This window comes from Nothoprocta perdicaria, unplaced genomic scaffold, assembly GCF_003342845.1.
Source record: "Nothoprocta perdicaria isolate Ctin4 unplaced genomic scaffold, notPer1 scaffold_13, whole genome shotgun sequence".
Lineage (NCBI taxonomy): Eukaryota > Metazoa > Chordata > Aves > Tinamiformes > Tinamidae > Nothoprocta > Nothoprocta perdicaria.
Window position 1 is genome coordinate 2,102,710 of NW_020454427.1, and position 19,814 is coordinate 2,122,523.

A 19,814-nucleotide genomic window follows, 5' to 3' on the forward strand; every position below is an offset into this window, starting at 1 on the left:
TGGGCGCGGCTCGGGCTCGGGCTCGGGCTGGGCGGCGCGGGCGCTGAGTGGCCGCCGCGGCGGCGGGGAGGGCTCTGCGGGGGCGCCCAGAAAAGCGCCGCGGGGCGCGGGGCCGGGAGCCGGGAGCGGGGACCCGGGCGCGGGGCCGGGCGCGGGGACCCGGGCGCGGGGATCCGGAGCGGGGCGATCCGGAGCGGGGCGATGCGCCTCACGCAGAGCATGTGCACGATCGCCGAGTGCGCCGAGGGCTGCCCCGCGCCGCCCGCCGCCCGCCCCCGCCTCGTCAAGATCGCCGTGGTGGGGGGCAGCGGCGTGGGCAAGACAGGTGAGGCCGGGCCGGGGGCGCCGGGGGCGCCGGGGGCACCGGGGACGGCCTCGCGCCCCGCTAACGCTGCCTCTCTCTGGGCTGCCCGCAGCGCTCGTGGTGCGGTTCCTCACGCGGCGCTTCATCGGCGACTACGAGCGGAACGCAGGTGAGCGCTGCCCAGCCGGTCCCGACCCGTCCCGGCCTCGTCCCGACCCGTCCCGGCCTCGTCCCGACCCGTCCCGTCCCGTCGCGACCCGACCCGTCCCGTCCCGTCGGGGCGCGCCCGGCAGCGCCGCCCGCTCCGCTCCGCCCCGGCCGCAGTCCCGGTCCCCGCTTTGTCCCGCCGGGACAGGGAATCCAAAGCGCTTAGAGGGGGGGTGCGAGCCCCGGGAATAGGCGCGCAGAGCCGGCCCCCTGAGGCAGAAGGAGAGGACTTAAGCGGCGCCACTCGCAGCGGGTATTTCGGGGGTCAGGGCAAGGCAGAGCAGCCGCAGGGAGCCGCAGCTCCCCCTTACTGCTCGCATGCTCCGCCGGGATTTGCTTGAAATGGAGAAAACAGCCTGCCTGGAAGAAGCCCTTTCTCTAAAGCAAGGAAACACCGTGCAAACCTGGTATTTTAGCCCAGAGCTCAATGCTAGCAGCAAAAAGACCTGGGCAGTGCCAGCTCAATGGGGAAGGTGAAGAGGCAGCGTTTTGCACTTGCTTGAGTGCAGCATAGCCTAAGTGTAAAGCAGCGTTAACTTACACGCACAGAAATCTGCTGAGGAAATGATTTAGGGGAGAGGAGGAGAACACCCCCACAAACAAGCAGCCAGTGAATCTGAGCAGCCAGGCAGCAGGGAGCTGACGCACAGCCTTGCAGAGAAAAGGTTGCCAAAGCAAAAATGTTGATGGACAAACTGCTGTTCTATATTAAAAGTTGGTTATTTTGCACAGTTACCGCTATACTTAAGTCAGGCTGTAAGAAGCAATTAAGCTCCAAGATGCATAATATTAAATGTCAGGCTTCAAAACAAGCCAGTGCAGATTAAATCCCAGGTTTCTGGTAACATCACAGATTTATGGGTTGCTACAAGGACCAAATTTGTACCCTGGTCCCTCCGTTTGCGGGTAGCCATGTCCCTTTCCCTGCACAGCTCCCAGGGTGCATCGGGCTGCTACTGCTTCTGATTCCCTCCCAAAGCAGCACTTGCCTGTTCGGGGAGCTGTGACTGTAACCGTGATACTGTTGCTGTTGCCACCAGGTAATCTCTACAGCAGACACATCCAGATAGATGGAGAAACGCTGGCTATCCAAGTGCAGGACACTCCCGGCGTCCAGGTGAGCTAGACACGAGCACACAGCCCAGCAAGGCAGCTCTGCTCCCGTGCGTGGCCCTCCTCGTGCTGCCTCATTGCGGCCTCTCCGGAGCACAGAGCTCCCTGAGCTCCGGGCTTTGCGTGGTGGAGCTGGCAGCCTGCTTCTTAACCAGTCAGACCAGACGTCCCAGGTGCCCGTAATGTGCTGGCAGGAAAAGAAAACAACTCGCTCCTTCCGTGAATCATTTGTACGCTGGAGGCCCATTACTTCTGTAGGGCTGCATTGTTTGTTAGGTGTCTTATTCTCACATAGGAGAAACATTAGATAAGAGGACACAATGTTGTCTGAACAAAATGTTGTGTGAGAATGTGGTACACGTGAGGAGAAATGCCGTGACTACAGCCCAGCAAAGATTCRCTTCCTAAATGCGTGTGGTGGAAACTTGGGTCTCCTGTGCTGTGCCTTAGCTCGCTAGGATGTTGTAAGTTACAAGTTTTGAATGTATAGACCTGAGTAATGCTGGATTTCTGCCTTTTTGCACTGGGCAGCTCTCCAGGTCTAAATGCTTCCAGCTCATATCTTTGCCTCCCCAGACTTACTGTCTAGCCAGTTAATTTCCCATTCTCTGGAACTACAAAGTCTTTCTCTGCRTGCAGAACTACTCAGGTCGTTTTTTCCATTTGAGTAAAGCAAGCTCCAGTGTGAAGTTCCAGCTTTTTGCAGCTGAATCAACATAAACATATATGTGCCACACTTGGATTAGGTTTGTACTTGAAATGCAAATGCATGTGTCTGAAAGTATAAAATGCATTTGGCTTTACAGATGTTGACGACAAGTTCCTTTAATCTTTTTTTTTTCCGTTTCAACCACCTAACTCCTGACAATTGCCTTTTCAGATCCACGAGCACAGCCTGGACTGCAACGAGCAGCTGAACAGATGCATTCGCTGGGCAGACGCGCTTGTGATCGTCTTCTCCATAACCGATTACAAGAGCTACGAGCTACTCAGCCACCTTTACCAGCACGTTCGGCAGCTGCACCCAGGAAGCTCCGTCCCCGTCGTCATCGTGGCCAACAAAGCCGACCTGCTGCACGTGAAGGAGGTGGAGCCTCAGCACGGACTGCAGCTGGCCAACGTGCTGGGCTGCGCCTTCTAYGAAGTCTCCGTCAGTGAAAACTACAACGACGTCTTCAGCGCTTTCCACGTGCTGTGCAGAGAGGTCAGCAAGCAGCAAACGAGCAGCACGCCCGAGCGGCGGAGAACCTCGCTTATCCCACGGCCCAAATCCCCCAACATGCAGGACCTCAAGAGGAGGTTTAAGCAAGCCCTGTCTGCCAAAGTGAGGACTGTCACGTCTGTTTAGGAGCAGAGCCAAGCGGAGGGGTTGATCTTCCCAACATTTCGGCCTGAGTGTGAAACCTGGAATGAAACACTGGCACTTCTAGAGTCCAAGGAAAAAGAAATAAAAGGAAAGAAGGGATGGTTGAGGTAGCTGCCTGAACGGCTACAGAAACCAGGAATTGGTTGAAGAAGACAGGGGGAGGGGGGAATCCTTGAAATGGTTCTGGGATGCAACTTGTGGAACATGTTTCATTTCCCAATGAAAATACTTTACAGTAAATGAAATGATCTTTCAGGTTGTCGTTTCTCCAACGGGAAAGATTTGGCTCAAACTTCATGCAGAAAAAAAGGAAAAAAAAAACAAAAAACTTTTAGCTGTAACTCTCAACTTTTGTACTTGAGCAGGGAAATAGCCTGAACTGTAGTTCACTGTTCAGAAGTAACCACTTGAGTCTTACTGTGTTTTCACTTGGATGAAGGACAGCATGATATATCTGTTTAATTTTATTGCACAGCAGAGCCATTTATTACCCATGTATTTCCAAGCAAACRAGCAAATACGAAAATTTTCTGTACATGTAGAACAAGTGACTGGGTACGGAGACTGTAAACAATGGCCCTTTATTTTTTACTAGCTGTATCATCGCTGAGCAATTTCAACAGACTCTTTGTATGCAAAACGAGCGTGCACAGGGTGTAGACATATCTAATTGCAAGTGACCTGTGAGCTTTTTTACTGTCTGAAAGAACCAGAAAACACTGTCCAGACTAAATGACCCCACCGGAGCTCTTGGGAAGGAGCCTTGGAGTGATAGTCCATGGAGGCAGCGGCYGGGGGGATGCCCCCCTCCTCCTGCCCCTCTGCCATGCACGAGRGGCGCAGAGGATCCCGCTGCATCCAGCTCTGCTGCGGAACGTGCCGCAGGCTCCGGGCAATGACGCTCGTTCCGAGCGGAGCCGCTGCAGCCGCTTTGCRTCGTCTTCTGCGTGGAGCCCATGGAGGTCACAGGCAAAAGGCCTTATTCACATGCACTTTAAAAAGCCGGTTGTGCTTTTGTGTAAACTGTAACTTATTTATTTTGTGTACAGTTGACTCCTCATCTGGAGCAGACTTTGCATTCTTACTGCCTGTTTCAAACATTAAATTTTTGTTTTTTTGAATTGCATGGTTTCGTGTGTGTGTTTTTCATGTGTAGTGGAAGCAATTTGTTAATAACCCACGAAACACTGAGACAGAAGTGACAGTGTTCTCAAGGCAGTCAACATACTGTTGCTTTATTAGCACAATCTGCAGGGGGGAGGCTCTCATAGCCCTTTTACAGCTCCCTTGTAGGAAATTCTTTCAGTAGACAAAGCAGCAAAAGCAGAGACCTTCCAAAACAAAACTGGATTCTTCACATCTCTTTGCCAAAAAGCTAATAAGATAGATGTAAACTAGGTCGAAACTGGCAGAAGGCAAGAAGGTGGTAGAACAGCTTTGGATATTGAGCAATCTGATGCAATGAAGAAGTAAATCAAGTTATTGCAGGTCTGCCATGTTTTGCTCATGTATGGGGCACTTGATGTAAGCACCTAGTGCCTCCTCTTGCTGGGAGGACGTTGTGTTCTCCGCGTTGCATACGTTGCACACAGCCAGGACACGTGGTGTAGGGAAACACTGACAAGGTCCTGCTGCTGCTGCTGCTCCTCTGAGCAGGAGCTGCCACCCCAGCCTCACCAGCTGGTTTAGGACTAGGATATGAACAATACTGAGCCTGCCCATCCAGCCTGAGCTTCTCATCAAATACTGTTTAGCTTATTCTAGCAGCAACCCCCCTTGCTCAGAGTGGCCTTGTGCTTCTCCTTCCCCATCTCTTTTTAGTTGAGGGGTCACATAAAAAGAGGTTGGACACTCCTTGCTGTGGTCCTACACCACCCTGAAGGGCGTTTGCACAAGTGAAGCCTCTTCTGTGCTGCTCCTACATGTGGCCGTGTCCCTCAGCAGCCAAAGGAACCAGGGAAAGGTCTTGCCAGGCAGGAGARCATGCATTGCCCCATCTTGCCCCAGCACATGTTAGGTGTAGCTACTGCAGCTGTTTCCTACAGATATGGAGCTGTTTAGTAGCTGAGAGCCTCTGCACAGGCTCCATGCCAGCCTGTTCTAGAAGAACAAGATGGTAGCAGAGCCCCAGCAGGCACCTCCACCTACCTGGCTGTGGGCTGAAAAGGTCCCTCATGTGGGGAGCCTGGAAAACAGCCCCTGCCTCCAGGCAAGGGATTTGCTTCCCCCTGTAAGAAGTGCCACCGCATTAGTGTCCACTGCAACCAGCTCTTCTCATTGTGCTCTGCAGGATGTCCTCAAGTGGCTGGGAGGAGAGGACAGAGAGCACGTGAGGGAGAGGAGACCACAGCTGCTAGACACCATCGTCTTGGGAAAGCAGCATCTCGGATAGAGACGGGATCACCTTGGTCCCTGGGGCTGTGGATGGAGGTGGGCAATGAGCACTGGAGGAGAAGGGCCCTTCTGCTGCTGGCAGGATGGGAGCCTCTCCCGGATGCCTCCCGGGACACCAGCTCTGGCTTCCGAGGGACAGATGAACAGTGCAAAAGGAAAGGGGGCCACAGGCTGGGCGGGCACCTGCAGCCCCCTGTGCTGAGGGGAGCAGCAGGGCATGAGCCTGGCTCAAAGGCAGCACCTTTGCTTTATTGACTGCATAACTTCCAAAACATCCATATTCTAAGATAAACAGTACAGAATGAAAACAAAACAAAAACCAAAAAAGAAAGGGACTGGCTACTTGCCTTCAAGTTGCTCTGTTAAATATTTCTGGAGCTTTTAACATTACAATCTCATAATATTTCTCATTTTTTCATAGCACAAAGTTCCATTCTACAGCGATTCTTATAAATCTCTTTTCCATAGAGGCAACATTGTCCCTGCTTTATAATCAGTTCATTGTTCCCTGTTAGCCACTCAAGAGAGAGTTTAAATCAAAAAGCAGCCTTTTCTGAAGACCATTATAAACATTTAAGAGAACTTAAGCTAGCTATTGAACAAAGGTTAAAAAGCTACTTCCTTTTTAATCTATTCGCTTGGCATAATAAAGAATGCTACGATTGAGCAAATTTCATATATAATTTCACATTCACATTCTCCATGTAAGCTGTAGTCTTTGTGTCTCTGGAATGAACCAGGAGGATGAAGCTTTGCAGCTCCACCATTTTATGCTGCAGTTTTGAAGTTTCATGGTATCTACTGGCAGATGCTTCTTCATCCTAGATTATATCAAAGTTTTATGAAGAATAATTACATAACTGAGTTTGGTAGCAGCTCTTTCATGATCACAAATCAAATCTGTTCTCTAATCATGCTGTTCATAAAGAATCTGCCACCACAGCCTCTTGGAAGGGGGAACATTTTTTTTTCTTTCCTTTTTTAAATGCATGTGACAGGAACATTTTTCCGGGTTAACATCAAACCATCACAGCCCATATGTCCTACTGTGCATAACTAGAAGTGTGCCAACAGGAACAGTCTTTTCTCCTGGAGCTGTGGGTGGAGAAACCAGAGCAGAAACCAGGGATCTGAGAGAGAAGGATCCATGTGACTCCGCTCTGGCTCTGGCTCCGTTTCTCTGCTCCCACCGGTTGAGCTGGGAGCACCAGTGCACTGGCAGCTGCTCTGCTGGTAAGACCAGGGTTGAACGAAAGCCTCTCTGGCAGGGAGAGACCAAGCAGGAGCAGGGGCTGCTGATGCTCCATAAGGCACATGTGTTTCACCAGGTAAYGTGACCAAGAGGGTGGGTTTTATCAGCCTCCTTCCTCCCTCAGCAGTATTTCTCACCAGGAGCAACCACTAAGATTGCTCACAGAGAAAACGTCTGCTCAGGGAGGGCAAATTCAGCAGCCTGGGCTGAATTGGTGGTGGGACTGGTGGGACTTCTCACCTTCCCCTTTTCTAGGGAATTACTGCAAGCAGCTGTCCTTGCTTGCATCGCACAGGGCTGGGGGAAGGTCAGGGTATATTATCTTTAGAGAGGAGAGTGTTGGTCACTGAACAACTGAACCATTTTTAAGTGCTATCTGTAAACTTCACATATTTCCCTGCAGCCAGGTACCCAGCTGCTTCACCTCATTCCAGCGATGGGAATATTGGAAAGCGTGGCGGACCCAGGCTTTGATGTTTCCAGCCAAGGCAATCACTTATCTTCTCCACAGATCCTCCTGCGTCACATATCAGCATCGGACTGGAGATGCTTGGAGGCAAACAACATCTCGATAACGCCCWGTGGTGTCAGGAGTGCTGGGGTCAGCACGAGCACCTGGAGAAGGGGGGAAAGAAGCAGCATATCAAAACTGAGGGGTCTGAGACTGATTGCAGCATGCATGGGACGTGCACACCCAAACTTTGTTGCTTGCTCATGCCACACTCGCTGTGTTGTGTGTTTCTGTTGCTTACTGACAGGGCAACACAACTCGCCCAGTGACAGCGTCTGCTGGCCGATAATAGCAGCTCACTCTCCTCAGGAACACAATGACTGGCGGCATTGTTCCCTGAATGAATGTGTGCCTTGACTCGCTTGGGCCTCGCTTGGGCCCGCACCTTCCCCAGCGGCTCCGTGCGGCTGCCGCTGGGTGTCCCGCGAGGCGCTGCTGCGCAGGCACCTCAAGCAGCAGCTTCTGTCCCACACACCCAGCCCCACCAGGAGCCAGTTCTGCCCGGCAGCCCTGTCCCTCCTGAGGCCGGGCCCAGAGAGCTCCAGTCCCGCTGGAGAAATGTCTCTTCTGACCAGACACCCCTGGTTCTGCACGTCGTGCTCCGCGCCCACCCTCGCACACTGTTGGGACGTTACCCTTTGCTTGGCTAAGTCGCCAGCGCAGTTTGGGCCCGATGAAGGGAGCTGTCACCGCAGGGGAGCTGTGCGCCCTGGTAGCTGCACACTGCAGCTATTTTTCTCAAGTGAAGAGCAATACGCAGGGCTGTGGGGCAAGGGCTTGCCTGCAGGGCAAGCTATCAAGGAGCCAGTGTGTGCGGAGCGAGCTCAGGGTCAGGTTGCTCYCAAAGTCATGGGACACCTGCTCCTGCAAAGCACCACGCTCAGCACTATTGTTGGAGCGGGGACTAATGGCTAGCAAGCAGATGTGGCAGGGGATTTATTCTGCTAGGCCACTTGAAAATCATTTGCTGCTTCGGCACAAAGCAAGGAGAGGCAGAAGCACCATCAACACCACGCGCATGTGTTTATGTGTGTTTCCCATATTAGTTATCAGATTGCTTGTGCTCTTCATCACAGAGCTCTAATGCGTGGCCTGGAGAGTCTAATAGTGCAGGTGATTTTAAAGGAATACTTAGAAGACACCTCCAGCTTAGCATTTGGTAGTACTGCATTTCAACTCTCTGTTGTTCTTTCTTTCATCTTTTCAGTTCAAATAATGAAAAGAATCTGGAGTTAGATTACTACAGATCTTTTCTGTGCTGCTGATTGTCTGCCCCTCGCTCTCCCCCTTCCCATATCTTGCCACACAATCCACAGCAAACTCACACTGATTCTCTCTCCTGCTTCCTATGGCTGAAAAGCTATTTCTGTAATTTGCAGGTGCCAAAGGCTGACACCTCCTTACTGACGTTATGTAAGAATGCATAACACAGTATGCGCTCATCTCCTCAACACTCAGCTTCATCCTGAAAAACATGAGGGGACACAATGCCCAGGCTTCTGGTCTACAAGCCAAACAACAACAGCAGCCACTGCCAGATAAAAGCAATTTCATCTTGGAGTCCTACCATTAAACTATRAGGGGATTTGGGCAACTGATAACAAGCCCAGGCAGAAAAATAAGAACCACAACTTTAACTTAGGAGCAGTGATAAAGCCAAATAGTGTGGGACTTCTCTCCATGCCCCCTGCTACCTGTGAGGGTTCCACGTGGAGATAAATGTGACTATTTGTCCTCTCATTTTTACACAGAATGGGTGAACTGTCCAGAAAAGAAATGGCAATATTTTTTTCAGGTAAAGCTCCTCAGGACAGTAAATTGCCTTTGCAGACCTTCTGCTTATGCAATACTTTGTGCCTGCCTTGYGTGCTCTACATAGGGGATGCTGCTCACGTGGACAGCTGAGCTATGAGGGCCAGAAGCAAATGCTGGAATAATCAATGCATCCTGGTAGTTCTTCTGTTACCTTACTCAGTTCTTTGCTTTTGCACCCACACATCTTTCCGCTTCTCCAGGGCCAGGCATGACTGCCAATGCCAGGGAGTTGTTTGAGGTGGAGCTGTGGGGCCAGCGCTTCCCTCCTGCCCCGATGCCTGAAGCTGATTGCCTGAGCACCACAAAATAGCAGCTCTGTTCCCCTCTGGCTCGGGTTAGACAAATGCCTGGCTTCTTGAAAAGAGATTAATCCCAAACAGGTGGCACATATTCACAAGCTGTAGTGCCAAAATCCAGGTAAATCCAGCTAACTCATAAACATTTTTATACAAGAGACTTACTTAAACAACCACTTCTTTTTTTTTCTTTCTTCCTCCCCTAGACTCTCCCCCAAAGTCTTTTCACCTCTACCATGGCATATGTGGACAAAGGGCAAAATGCAGTAAAAGCTTAAAATTCTTTAGGAATCTGCCTCAGAGGGTGACCTGCCACCAGGGTTAAGCCAAAGCAAAGCAACACCAGATCCTGTGTCACCCCTGCCAAGCCTCAATTCCCCCTGGATAGTTAGTCAAAAGCCTTACTGCATAGTTTTCAACCAGCTCGCTTGTTAACTCAGTGCTTATCTTTCAAGGCATATTAATACATTTAAGGAGCGGATTAACTTGTCCATCAGTGTGTCACAGCTCAAGCCCTGTTCAAGACGGGAAAGAATTTTATTCACTGTGTTGGGGAGATTAGCAATAGGCTAATTGGGGAGAAGTGTGATGTCAGATAAAAAAAATAGTTAAAATTAGTATTCAATCTTATAAAACATGGCTTGAAACTGCTTTGCAAAGAAAAGTAAAATGTGGAAAGCACATGTGAAACCTGGGGGTTGCTCGGGTTGGTTGGCTGCATCTTGCTAGTGATTTCTCACTAATTACAACTGAATTCCACAGGAACTGAAAACAAGACGTTTACAAGCCACCTTGGAAATCACACTGATGTGTATGAGGCAGCTGGTTACCCAGCACTTCTTGCATCTTTCTGCAGTTTTTGGATTACTCTTCACATTTGCACTACCCAGCAGACATCTGGTTGGTCTTGTACACATTTCTTCACAATTAACACTTTCTAACATCTTAGGTACTGCTGTGGCCCATCCATTCTTCTCCTAGGGATAGGTAATTTCTAGAAAACCTCTGAGAAACCCTGGTGAGATGTTGCCTGCTGATTGCATCTGAACTGCCCTGCCCAGAGTCTCCTTGGGAACAGGGGCTGGTTTTGTTGCTGTGGGAAGGGTGTCCAATGGGGCTGACCTCTCAGTGGCTGCACCCAGTCTCCTGCATGCAGGGAGCAGCTGGCATTTTAATCTTGGAAGCAAAACAAAAGGAAAATGGCCTGGGCTTCAGTGTTTAGGGTATCCAGACATGGATCTTGTTTGTCAAGACATCAGAGGACAGGTGCAAGTCACTTATCAGTGCAGTGGAATGAGAGGGCAAAGGGGTAATAGGGGTAGTCTTGTGAGGGTTCAAAAGCACAGTTTGCTCGGCAAACTCTGCCCTTCGGCCTCAGCTGAAATATTCAATTTTTGGCATCCTAAGATGAACACAGTCTTTTTAATAGTCTGGTCCATCACCACTGACAGGTCACTAATTGGTACCCAGATCCTTGGGARGCTCCTTCTGAGCATCCTTGCACTATGCCTGGTAGATGCTCTGCTCAGGARCTTGTAGTCTCTTGGACAGCAAATGTTTCTGCTTAGAAAGAACTCCAGCACATGCATCTATTGAGACATTATGAGATATCCTTCAGTATAATGCTAATCTGTGCTGAAGGCCAAGCCTCCAACATGAGTTTGAAGTTTAAGTGCTGACTCTAACATGTGAAGAAACAGACCCTTGAGTCTGAACACTTGTTCGTGATGGATATTTCACAGCAAATTCTTAACACGATTACTGTCCATGTGGTTGCAACCTGGTGTAGATTTGGTAACAAAGCTACATCCAGCTTTATCTGATGAATGTTCTTAGTTTTGTTCATATAGGAACTGTGTATTTAGAGCTCTTTCTTTTTACCTGGGTACCAGGTTTGCGTGCTGCTACCAGGTCCTTCACCATTTTGACCTCAGAGACTGTCACTCCACCAATCATATAGATAATAAGAAGAGGATGATCACCAGGGTGAGGGCGATTCACCTGTAAAATGACAGAAAGTGTTATTTGTAGCTGCCCATTCTATCTCCGAAACATTCACGAGTCACTGGTTATGTTCCCACACCTTTGAACGGGAGACCAGAGGGGAAAAATGTCAGGTTAAAAATAATGAACGTTTCCAGGGATATGGAGCCTGAAATCTACAGGAGCTTCCCACGAAGTCTGATTTCRTCTCTGCCGTTCTTTTTCATTCCTTTCCCAGACTGGATGGGCACTGTTTGAGTAGAAACATAGTTTGGATACACATGTGCTTAGGGCTTTAAGGAATGAGGGGCAAATTATGATCTAGCAGGAGGYGTCTAGTCTAAACATGTGAGAATCCCTGCCTGAGGTCAGCAATGGAAAGAATCATAAATAAAGTTTTTTCATCAGTGCAACGAACAATCCCTCACAACTGGACCAATGAAAATAAATCAGGTTCATTATAGTAGCAGATCAGTTGTAGCTCATTTCCCTTTAAAGTTTTCAGCATTTATATGACTGGGGTGTAACTAATAGGGAAGATTTTAGCCCAAACAAAATCCTTTCTCCTTTTTTTTCCCCCTAATTATCATTAAAATGGCACAAACATTCCACTTCAGTTTAGACTCGATAACACGACGTTCTGTCTCTAAACACGAAGTTAATCCTTTCCACTAGTTCCCTCCAAGGCGTTTCTGACGGCACGACGACCTTGCTGTTTGCTCGCTCTGCCTCCTTCCTAACAAAACACACGGCAGGGACAGACCTTGCCCAGGCTCCGCGGAGCCTCCCAGCACCGTGTCAGCCGAGCTGGAGCAATCGCTCYGCTTACACCACCACACGCCTTCGTGTATGAAACGCTGAAGTGCTTGGCAGGGAGAACGGTTCAGCTTGCTCGTTTGCAGCCTCTCTGCCTCCTCTCCTTCCCTCCGTGTGGGTTTTCGGCAGCGCTGGCTCCGCAGCGGCCGCTCCGGCCTGGGGGCAGCGCGTCCCTCTGCCTTCACCGCCACAGCGGCCGCTCTCTTTGATCCTTTGATTCCTCTGCTCCTGGTTGTGGCCAGCCTATATTTAGTCTCCAGTTAAACGCTGCTCCCCAGCACACAGCTCTTGACCTCCTCGGGAGTCCAAAATCTGTACAGAAAACCTCAGACAGATGCATTACTGAGCTGAGGATTTGTGTGCCGTGAGTTTATTACTCTCTTAATCATCTCTCCTAGCCACTTCCATTCACATACTACAACTCTGCAAATCCTGCAATCCTTGTGCTACATTTACCAGTCTTCATTTAAGCTACAAGAGCAATTAAAGCAACACACCAGACCTTACAATGACTCTCTCTCTRTCCACTTCCCCATACTACTACTCTTTTCTCCCACGTTACACTGCTTATCACCTGCATAAAACACAGCATTAACCTTAAGRGGAAAAAAAAGCCCACTGCCTAATTACAGATACCATGTGGAGTTTGAGTAAGATCTAAATATTTACCTAAAAAGAAGGCCAGCTCGAAYTGTTACTTGCTCAAATATTAAAGAAATTCATGTCATAATTGCTGTAAGCAGYGAAACAAGGTTAAAGAACTAAGTGCAGAGAGGATGAACATGAAGGCTGGCAAAACCAAATGCTGTGGTCCTGCACCTCAAGGTGACAGAGAATAACAGTGTTTATTCCTTTTGCAGGCTCTATTCCACTCCTAGTCCTGTCACCAGAACAGACTACTCCACTCCATTGCATGAAGATTTTTACATGAAGACCTCAAACTCCAGAAGCTTCCTATTGAATAAGGTCCCTCTTTCTTAATATATACCTTTCCTAGTGACAATTCATTGTCAGTATGCACATATAACGTTGAAAAACTGTATGGACATCCAACCCAGTAATATTAATTAGAAAGCACAGGCCTTCATCCATAGCGAAGAGAAAGTATCTTGACAAATCATTGTGTTCAGTCAAAATAAGCCTAGATCCAAACACATGTTCCCTGTATAAAACTTAATATTTTTCTCAAGTTCAAACCACAAATTCCAGAAATGCATATTAAAAATACTATTAGGCATGCAAACTCAAAATTAAATTAAAGCTGCAATGAAAAGGGTTTTGGAATCTGCAATTTTCTTATGCTACGCACAAATGTTTTGAGGGAGGACAATGCTCTGGGTACAAAATATCTGGCTGGGTTAAGAATGTAAGTTTTTGCCAAGATTTTTTTGTTTGATAATACAACCACCCAAGGCTGTCTCTTTTGAAGGAACTGGCTCCATGTAGCTAAACGCATCTCATTTCTGTAATACAGAAGAAGAACTGAAATGAACCTCAGCAAAAAGCCACAYGCACATTCTGGAACACTCCTTAAACTAGTTTGTTTCCGAACACTTTAGGTCCTGCAAATCTCAGTTAAATTAAGATTTTAATTTTGCAAAAATTCCTGAATGAAATTCACTTTCRGTTCAAAATGCCAGGCATTAAAAGCAAACACCACTGCTTCCAGGTCAGCAGAAACAGCTTCAACTGGTCTAGAAGGCAAGCAGAAAACCAGCACCTGGGCATCTGTTGTTTGTGATCAGTCACACACCAATCCATGCAGCTGAATAGCTGGACAAAGTAACAGGAAAACACATCAATCTTCTGAACCTAGACTGCTGTGCTATCACTTGCTATCAATGCAGTGGTCTTGCTTAGATCCCTGTAAACCACATGTGGTCTGGAGCTGCAGAAAAAGGCGGGATCCATGAGGTGCACAGGCCTTTCCCTCCCTATTAACTCCTCTGGACACCTGCATCCTGCCTTTGGGCTCCTTTGCCTCTGTTTACAGATGCTTCAGAACAAACACATTAGCCAGGGAAATGCTCTGGGATAAGAGGTACCTTTAACATTCTTCCCTGATTTAACAAATTTGAGTCTTTCAGATAAGRGAGGCATTTAATCATGACAGGAGAGGGAAAGTCTCCTTGGACTGCGACTCAGTCATTCAAACCCTTTGCGTGTTCTCAAATACTGTTTTCTGACASGAAGCAATTTAAAAAGCAGGGTTACCTATGCCAGAGGACTGGCTTAGGAGGCAGGACTTSAATAAGAAATTAAGTCTTTTCTTGTGCAGCAGCATTGCAGGAGGTGGCTGCAGCCTGATAGATCTGGGACACCTAAAGCTGCTTTTATCACTTACTGAAGCATTTTCATTTGAGTCGGCATTTATATTCAGGAATTGAAGAGGAAATATAAATGCAAGGAACCCCATGAAATAATTACAGTGCTGATGCTGCAGTAAATAGAAAAGACCCTCTTGTGTGAGAAATACAGGTTGGTCAGAAACTCATTCACACAGTATTGGAACACTAGCCAATATGCCAAACTATAAACTAAATGAGTAAGYGAGAACACATATTTGTGAGATAAGTGATGATGTTCATGACTTATTCATCCTACATAATGTTTACTTGCTCTGCTGTTATATATTCCTTACAATAGGATATTTTTATTACTGGCAGAGATGTAGGTACTTGGTGCAATAAGCGTGGCTGAAAAGCTCTCAAAGAAAACAGACACATCTGAACTGGCACAAGGAAAAAAAGTTGTAAGCACAACAAGACCAACAGAAAACACTGATAAGAAAGACTTAGGTCACACAAAAATTTAAGAGCTTTTTTTAGCACAAACAAGACTGTAAATAGAGAAGAGAGATAACAAAAGATGGAGAGGGACTGAATGATGGCACGTATCCGTCCCAGCAGCACCGTGGCACTTCTCTTTCTGTGTCTCCTCCATGTCCATTTCCCTACCCAAATACATTTTTTTTTGCTTTTTGGATATGTGTTGGCACCCATTGCCAGCAGAGCAAGTGTTGCGTTTGCTCAGACACAACCTGAACCTCTCGCTGCTGCAAGGGAGAGCAGCCTGGGCTTGGCCTGGGTCTCTGCATCCTCCTCTGGATACCCACCTCTGCACCTCCTTGGGGCAGAGGCTACTGACAGGGTGTTGCTCATCCCACATTCACCTTAACTCCCCTGTTGGAGAGATTTCAGCCCAGGACTTTTATTTAAATAGTGGTCTGGATCACAGCAGTTCCCTCCTCCTAAGCAAATGCAACGCTCTACTCCTAATATAAGTTTTATTAATCATAGCAACCTAAAAGAAACAAAATAAGAATGAGGGAAAGATGAGAAAGAGGAAGATTTCACCTTTGTTTTCTTTCATCTCCTGCTTTCTGTCCTCTGCTTTTCTTTCACTGCTTTTTCTTGTTTTTCCCTTTTCCTCATGCTGTAGCGGTTCCCTACCTTCTCTGTATGACAGAAATTCAGGAGCTAGAGCACAGTTTGCCAGCACATGTCCAGTCACAGGACTGAGGAAACCTGAGTTCAAGCTAAGTTTTCAGATAAACATTTCAGAGAGTCTGAGTTGACTTTACGAGATTGTCTTGATACTCCTGCAATGAAATAACAATAACCTTTGCTTGCCTCTCTAAATCACTCTCAGCATGTGTCCTTACTCATCACTCCTGCAGCCCTTCAAGTACCAGTGGTGTTCAAAGCAGCCTCAGCAGGTCCTTTTCTCCTTTTTTTTTTTTTTTCTATTTTTTTCTCTCCACCTTCTCTCCTACTAATCTGCTGACAGTTTGGCTGTATATTCAGCTACCATCCCAGTGCTGACCCACCTCTTTAACTCAGATTGGTTTCCTCTTCTCCAAAATAAACCCGTCTCTAACATCTCTTCATGGTGGTCTCATGGTCTAGCTATGTTTAGTTTGACTTAATTAGCATTTAAAGTCTTTTGCTCCTTACTTTTCAAGTGCTATGGATACCAAATCATCTTACTCTTAACAGGCCCATTAATCTGGCACCATCTTAAAACTCTCTCCCAGTCTTCATAAACASGTTGTTTAAATCTTGCAAATAAATATAGCATCTCAGAGATCAGTCTTTTATCTACCTGCCTGGGTCAGGCTTCCATTGGTACAACACCCTTATTGTATGGATACAAGCACAGATTTTACATCGCAGATGCATCCGGTATTTTTACCATCTTACTATTTTCTTATGGTTCTCTACAATATTCTGCTTTTTCTTCACATCTAATAGAAGCTGCCTTTGATTTCAATTCTTTTCATGCCYGTCACACCTTGATGGAGAAAGAGGCAAGGAAGAGACCTCCCTCAAGCTGTCAACTTGTCTATTCTGTATAGAAAAGTTCAATCTTCTCCTACGGAAAATTTAGCTTATAGTTACATCCCTCACTAGCCATTTGCTATATTCTCAGGAACATATTTTGTGTTCTTTCCTGTGCTCTGCCTCCAGCTTGTGAGGCACTTTCTGCAAACCTCCACAAAGCTACCTCCTCCTCTTCCTCTCCTGACATCAGGCAGTAACTAGAAATGGAGACACTGGCTGCCAGGCTGATTGATCCTGCCTCACTGCTTCCCTGAACCTCCCCCCATCTGTTTGGATCTCAGTTAATCCTGCCTTCGACATCTTCTGTTTGATGTTAGTGCAGCAAAAAATTCAATGGGGGTCTCTGTGAGTTGGATATCTCTGTAATTCACTTCTGACACACACATACAGACATAGGCAGACATGAACATTCAGACTTTCTGGAATACATATATTTCTTGCTGTTGTTTTTTGGTGAAGAAAGCCATGGTCCTGCTAAAAACCTATGCTCCTACTTAATAAAACAAAACCAAATACCAYGAAATAAATGCAACTGTGAGAGTTACTGGCAAATAAAATCAAGCATTTCAGAAATCACTTGTGTGCATCAACTTGATTACTCTGACAGTTGAGCAACTGTCTTCTACTATTTTTGGCGAAACTACATCTTTTTTTTTCATTTTTTTTTTTCAGTTCTCATACACAAATAGAAGGAACACTGAGTCCCTGTTTCTACAGCTATCCTCTTCTGTTTCAGAGCATTTTGAAAATCCACTGCAATGCTAGGTGGAGACTGCTGAAAGCAGGACTTCAGGCACATCAGATTTTGTGCTTGAGACTGATTTGCTCTGTAACAACCCTTCTCTCCATGTCTGGTCGGCTCCATTCCTCTTGTTTTGCTTCAGCAGGTGCTGCCCATTCCGTGCCTGCAATGTGATGCCTCACCTATTTGTAGCTGCCCATAAGGATTCAACCTTCCTAACTGCCCCTTAGGCTCTTCTGAACAGTACCAGTTCAAGTATATAAAATGGATTATTGCATGGTTATGCTCTGGTCTTTGGAAAATCCTACAGATGGGCTCCAGAAGCCCGGCTTACCTTCATGAACATGCTGAATCCAGTTTTGAGGAGATCGGTGAGGCCTGACGACACATGCTCGATATCAACAGGATCAGGTCGCTCGGAATTACAGATCTCTTCCACTACCTGTTTCAGCAGTGGTTTGTAAGAAGCCTGTACAAAAACAACAGCACACTGTGCGTAAAGCTGCCAAGCCTGGGTCCRACTGCTTTTCTAAATGTTGTATTTGCATTAAAGGAAAGGAAAATATTTATTCTAGAAAGAAAACTGCTCAGAGACTTCAGAGGAATGACTGAAGCAGCAGTGATCTCTGGGGCCTTGGCAGCAGATGCATGAATTTAGCATCAAACTGGAAAGACAGGAAGACAGTCATAGATTTTCTATACCCTGTGAGTATCCTACAGGTGAACAAAAGCAAGGAAGAAAGTGAGGCTTCTAATTTCCCCGGTCTTTGGACAATACGGAAAAGGGTAACCATAGGGATGATGCTCTGCTGCTCATTGCATTTGGAGCATCACCCAAAAGTCTCATTGCATTTGGAACGTGTAAATCCACATTGGAACATCTCCTTTATAAAACACCTGAATAGGGATTTTTAGGAGGGTTTGCTTACTGGCCCACTCCTGCCTTCCCTCAAACACCTGTAATGACAGGGTAAGTGTCATGTCATGACTAAAGTCTGGATATCCGCAGGGTTGTGTAAAAGGCAACCTGCCTGTTTCTCCCACATGGAAGAGCAGAACCAAGAAGCCTTATTACTCCCTCAACTTCCATGGCCAGGGCATGCAAAAAACCCCATCTAACCTCCTCCCCATCCCCCCMAAAACCCCACTTGCTCCCGTAGAATACATTATGAAAAAAGATCAAACCACCCTGACAATATCAGTAATATCTTTTCTCTGAATTCTGGCAAGACCAACARAGTAAGAAAAGAGAGCAGATAGAGCAACATACTTGAAAGTGGAGGTTTTCCAAGTGACACAGAAATCTATCCAGAAAGCAAACTGCAACTCCCAATTCTTTTCAGAGAGCACCAAGCACTTACATTTGATCTCCTTCCAGGCCCACAAATCTGTGCTGAATATGAATTAATAGTCTAGAAATGTTCAGATCTCTTTATGAATGGTCTGAACCATTCTGCCACCCTTAAACAATGAAAATTTTAGAGAATCAAGATCCTCTTCAATGACAATCCTGCATTGCTCAGTTTTGTAGGTGGGTTTCAGCTTGCTGTTTTCACAACTYTGACAAAACTGCATCAGAACCACATGGTTTCAGGAAGGGCAACAGTCTGAGAAAATTAGCAGCTTTCAAATTAGTACTTTCTTTTCTATTTCCTTTTTGGCACTAGTCCAGGAATGCATCATTCCTAGGTTTCTTTAAAAGATCAAGTATTAATGTCATTCAGTTTGCAGASAGGAGATCTACATGAGCCATTTTGCTTGATAAGCACTGAAAGGAATGGAAAATAAAAGCAAGACAGTTATATAACCTGGAGCCAATTTTTTTAAAGTACTCTCTGTAATTAAATATATTTTTCATCTACCAGTTTACAGTGAGAAGCAAAACTTACATTTTTTGAAAACAATTCTGTCAGTAAAGATTTATACAATTCTTCTAGTCCTTCTCACAAGTGCATAATTTTTAATTGAGCCAACAAAGCAAATTACAAGAGACATTAGCTGCAGTATCTTCCAGTASAACATGCCAAGATTTGTGTCAAATCTAGTCACGCAATAGATGTTTGAAAATGCACATGCAAGCATGAAGTCCTACGTACAATAATCTGTTTAATATTTTCAATGTACTACAGAAGACCAGGAAGATGTTAGAATTGAAATATTTGAAGCAAAGATCAAAGCCATAGCTAAACAAAGAGCTTTGCTTCATGAAATTAATGGGTAAATATTGTCTGACTTTAGTCATAGCTATTCACTCTAAAGACAAGATGTTAAAATGTGCTACGATTTTGCATTTCTAGATTTCCATGCACTRAAACTCAGTCCCTTCCAAATTACCCAATCTGGCTACACAGATACTAAAAGACAGATAGGAACAKCACCTGTCATTTTTAGCTGTGATTTTTTCAAAAACTTCCAAAATGTTTTATGACTTGAAATTCATCTATTAAATTGTCAGTAAGTAAAAAATACAACTCCCATTAGCTACACTGATTTCAAATGCGCACAATAATACTAGTATCAAGTTTAAGTTTTGGTAGAGCCCAAATTCCATTTAAAACAGCTATTTAAATGTAAATTACAATTTACAAAGTTATCAGACATACCTCAAACATGAGCTATCATAGATAATTCAAGAAGGAAGGAAGGAAGGAAGGAAGGAAGGAAGGGATGGA

General features: G+C 46.3%; 2 protein-coding genes across 2 annotated transcripts in view; one reads left to right on the forward strand and one right to left on the reverse strand.

Annotated features, from left to right (window-relative positions):
• Positions 1-201: 201 nt before the first annotated feature.
• RASL11B (RAS like family 11 member B) lies at positions 202-3,868 on the forward strand. Its single transcript, XM_026033506.1, has 4 exons — positions 202-325; positions 417-473; positions 1,552-1,628; positions 2,505-3,868. The coding sequence occupies exons 1-4, from the start codon at positions 202-204 to the stop codon at positions 2,970-2,972; spliced, it is 726 nt and encodes a 241-aa protein (XP_025889291.1). The 3' UTR covers positions 2,973-3,868.
• Positions 3,869-5,077: 1,209 nt separating this feature from the next.
• The window catches only part of SCFD2 (sec1 family domain containing 2), a 185,213-nt gene continuing 170,476 nt past the window's right edge, over positions 5,078-19,814 (reverse strand). Inside the window, exons 8-10 of the mRNA XM_026033629.1 lie at positions 17,477-17,611; positions 11,140-11,259; positions 5,078-7,251 (exon numbers count right to left, since the gene is read on the reverse strand). Coding sequence (XP_025889414.1) covers positions 7,159-7,251; positions 11,140-11,259; positions 17,477-17,611 — 348 coding nt within the window. The 3' untranslated portion in view covers positions 5,078-7,158. The remainder of the gene's footprint in view (positions 7,252-11,139; positions 11,260-17,476; positions 17,612-19,814) is intronic.